The sequence below is a fragment of the Boleophthalmus pectinirostris genome, unplaced genomic scaffold (genome assembly GCF_026225935.1).
Source record: "Boleophthalmus pectinirostris isolate CB_2022bp ecotype Guang Dong unplaced genomic scaffold, ASM2622593v1 HiC_scaffold_9, whole genome shotgun sequence".
Classification (NCBI taxonomy): domain Eukaryota; kingdom Metazoa; phylum Chordata; class Actinopteri; order Gobiiformes; family Gobiidae; genus Boleophthalmus; species Boleophthalmus pectinirostris.
In genome coordinates this window covers 38,892,788-38,895,287 of record NW_026571541.1, presented here as the reverse complement: position 1 = coordinate 38,895,287, position 2,500 = coordinate 38,892,788, and the positions used below count along the sequence as shown (strand labels likewise).

The 2,500-nt window shown below is 49.5% G+C and overlaps 1 protein-coding gene across 1 annotated transcript in view; it reads left to right on the top strand.

Moving 5' to 3' along the window:
• The window catches only part of LOC110175107 (pleckstrin homology domain-containing family G member 3-like), a 17,929-nt gene that overhangs the window by 9,478 nt on the left and 5,951 nt on the right, over nt 1–2,500 (top strand). Inside the window, exons 2-3 of the mRNA XM_055166651.1 lie at nt 477–723; nt 1,742–1,943. Coding sequence (XP_055022626.1) covers nt 530–723; nt 1,742–1,943 — 396 coding nt within the window. The 5' untranslated portion in view covers nt 477–529. The remainder of the gene's footprint in view (nt 1–476; nt 724–1,741; nt 1,944–2,500) is intronic.

Sequence of the window (2,500 nt, the reverse complement as noted above, 5' to 3'; positions counted from 1 at the left end):
CCTGGTCCTTGGTTGGTCTGGTTGGTCTTGGTCCTGGTCCTGGTCCTGGTCTTGGTCCTGGTCCTGGTCTTGGTCCTGGTCTGGTCCTGGTCTGGTCCTGGTCCTTGGTCCTGGTCCCTGGTCCTTGGTCTTGGTCCCTGGTCCTGGTCTTGGTCCTGGTCTGGTCTGGTCCTCTTGGTCCTGGTCTTGGTCTGGTCTTGGTCCTTGGTCCTGGTCTCCTGGTCCTTGGTCTTGGTCTTGGTCCTGGTCTTGGTCCTGGTCTTGGTCCTGGTCTTGGTCTGGTCCTGGTCCTGGTCCTGGTCCTGGTCTTGGTCCTGGTCTGGTCTGGTCCTGGTCTTGTCCTGGTCCTGGTCTTGGTCCTGGTCTTGGTCCTGGTCCTGGTCCTGGTCCTGGTCTTGGTCCTGGTCCTGGTCCTGGTCCTGGTCTGGTCCTGGTCTCCTGGTCTTGGTCCTGGTCTCAGTCTCTTGTCCTTTCAGCCAGTCGTCGTCCGTCCTCGCTGACGGGCGTCTCTTCGGTGGGGTGCAGGAGCATGTCCTCTTCAGACCGGGTCCAGTCCTGCTCCAGTCCCGGTCTGGTCCTGGTCCAGTCCTGCTCCAGTCCCGGTCTGGTCCTGGTCCAGTCCAGTTCCTCGGTGGACTCGGAGCTGGACCGTTCAGGGTCTCTCAGCTCGTCGTCCGTGTCTCTGCAGGACGCGACGCACTCGTCCTCGTCCTCGTCCCTGCAGTGAGTAAACAGGACTAAACCAGACTAAACCAGGACTAAACCAGGACTAAACCAGGACTACTAAACCAGGACCAGGACTAAACCAGGACTAAACCAGAAACTAAACCAGTCTAAACCAGGTAAACCAGAACTAAACCAGGACTAAACCAGGAACTAAACCAGGACTAAACCAGGACTAAACCAGGACTAAACCAGAACTAAACCAGGTCTAAACCAGGACTAAACCAGGACTAAACCAGACTAAAACCAGACTAAACCAGGACTAAACCTAAACCAGGAACTAAACCAGGACTAAACCAGGACTAAACCAGGTCTAAACCAGGACTAGACCAGGACTAAACCAGACCACTAAACCAGGACTAACCAGGACTAAACCAGACTAAACCAGGACTAAACCAGGACTAAACCAGGTCTAAACCAGACTAAACCAGGACTAGACCAGGACTAAACCAGGACTTAAACCAGGACTAAACCAGGACTAAACCAGGACTAAACCAGGACTAAACCAGGACTAAACCAGGACTAGACCAGGACTAAACCAGGACTAAACCAGGTCTAAACCAGGACTAAACCAGGACTAGACCAGGACTAAACCAGGACTAAACCAGGTCTAAACCAGGACTAAACCAGGACTAGACCAGGACTAAACCAGGATTAAACCAGGACTAGACCAGGACTAAACCAGGACTAAACCAGAACTAAACCAGGTCTAAACCAGGACTAAACCAGGACTAAACCAGCACTAAACCAGAACTAAACCAGGACTAAACCAGGACTAGACCAGGACTAAACCAGGACTAAACCAGAACTAAACCAGGTCTAAACCAGGACTAAACCAGGTCTAAACCAGGACTAAACCAGGACTAAACCATGTCTAAACCAGGACTGAATCAGGACTGAACCAAGTCTAAAATAGGACTTGGAACAGGTTTAAAGTCCCACTGCGTAACATTTCATTAGAATAGGGTTAAAGCCGTTTAAATTAAACTCTTGTGTTTTTTTGTTTTTGTTTGAACAGAAACGGCTCTGACATCAGCCTGGACCTGACGCCCATCGGCACAGGAAGTGGAGCCGGCGTCGCCATGGTGACGGGGAAGCTGCAGTCCAATCAGCAGCCTGCGGGGGCGGGACCTCGGCAGATGACGCGTTTGGAGCGAGTGGCGCTGGAGATCGTGGAGACGGAGCAGGCCTACGTGAGGGACCTGAAGAGCATCGTGGAGGTGAGGTCCCTGCCGGATCCGCGTCGCTGCCGGATCACTGTTTAATCTGTCACTGCCTGATCCGCGTCACTGTTTAATCTGTCACTGCCTGATCCGCTGTCACTGTTTAATCTGTCACTGTCTGATCCGCGTCACTGTTTAATCTGTCACTGCCTGATCCGTGTCACTGTTTAATCTGTCGCTGCAGTGATAGTAGTATAGTAGTAGTAGCAGTAGTAGTAGTAGTAGTAGAGTAGTAGTAGTAGTAGTAGTAGTAGTTGTTAGTAGTAGTAAGTAGTAGCAGTAGTAGTTATAGTAGTAGTAGTATAGTAGTAAGTTGTATAGTAGTTAGTAGTAGTATTGTTAGTTAGTAGTAGTAGTAGCAGTAGTAGTAGTAGTAGTATCGGTAGTATTGTATAGTATAGCAGTAGTAGTAGTAGTAGTAGTATAGTAGTAATAGTAGTTGTTGTTTTGTTTGTAGTATAGCAGTAGTAGTAGTAGTAGTAGTAGTAGTAGTAGTAGTGTAGTTAGTAGTAGCAGTAGTTGTGGTATAGTATTATAGTAGTCTAGTAGTAGTA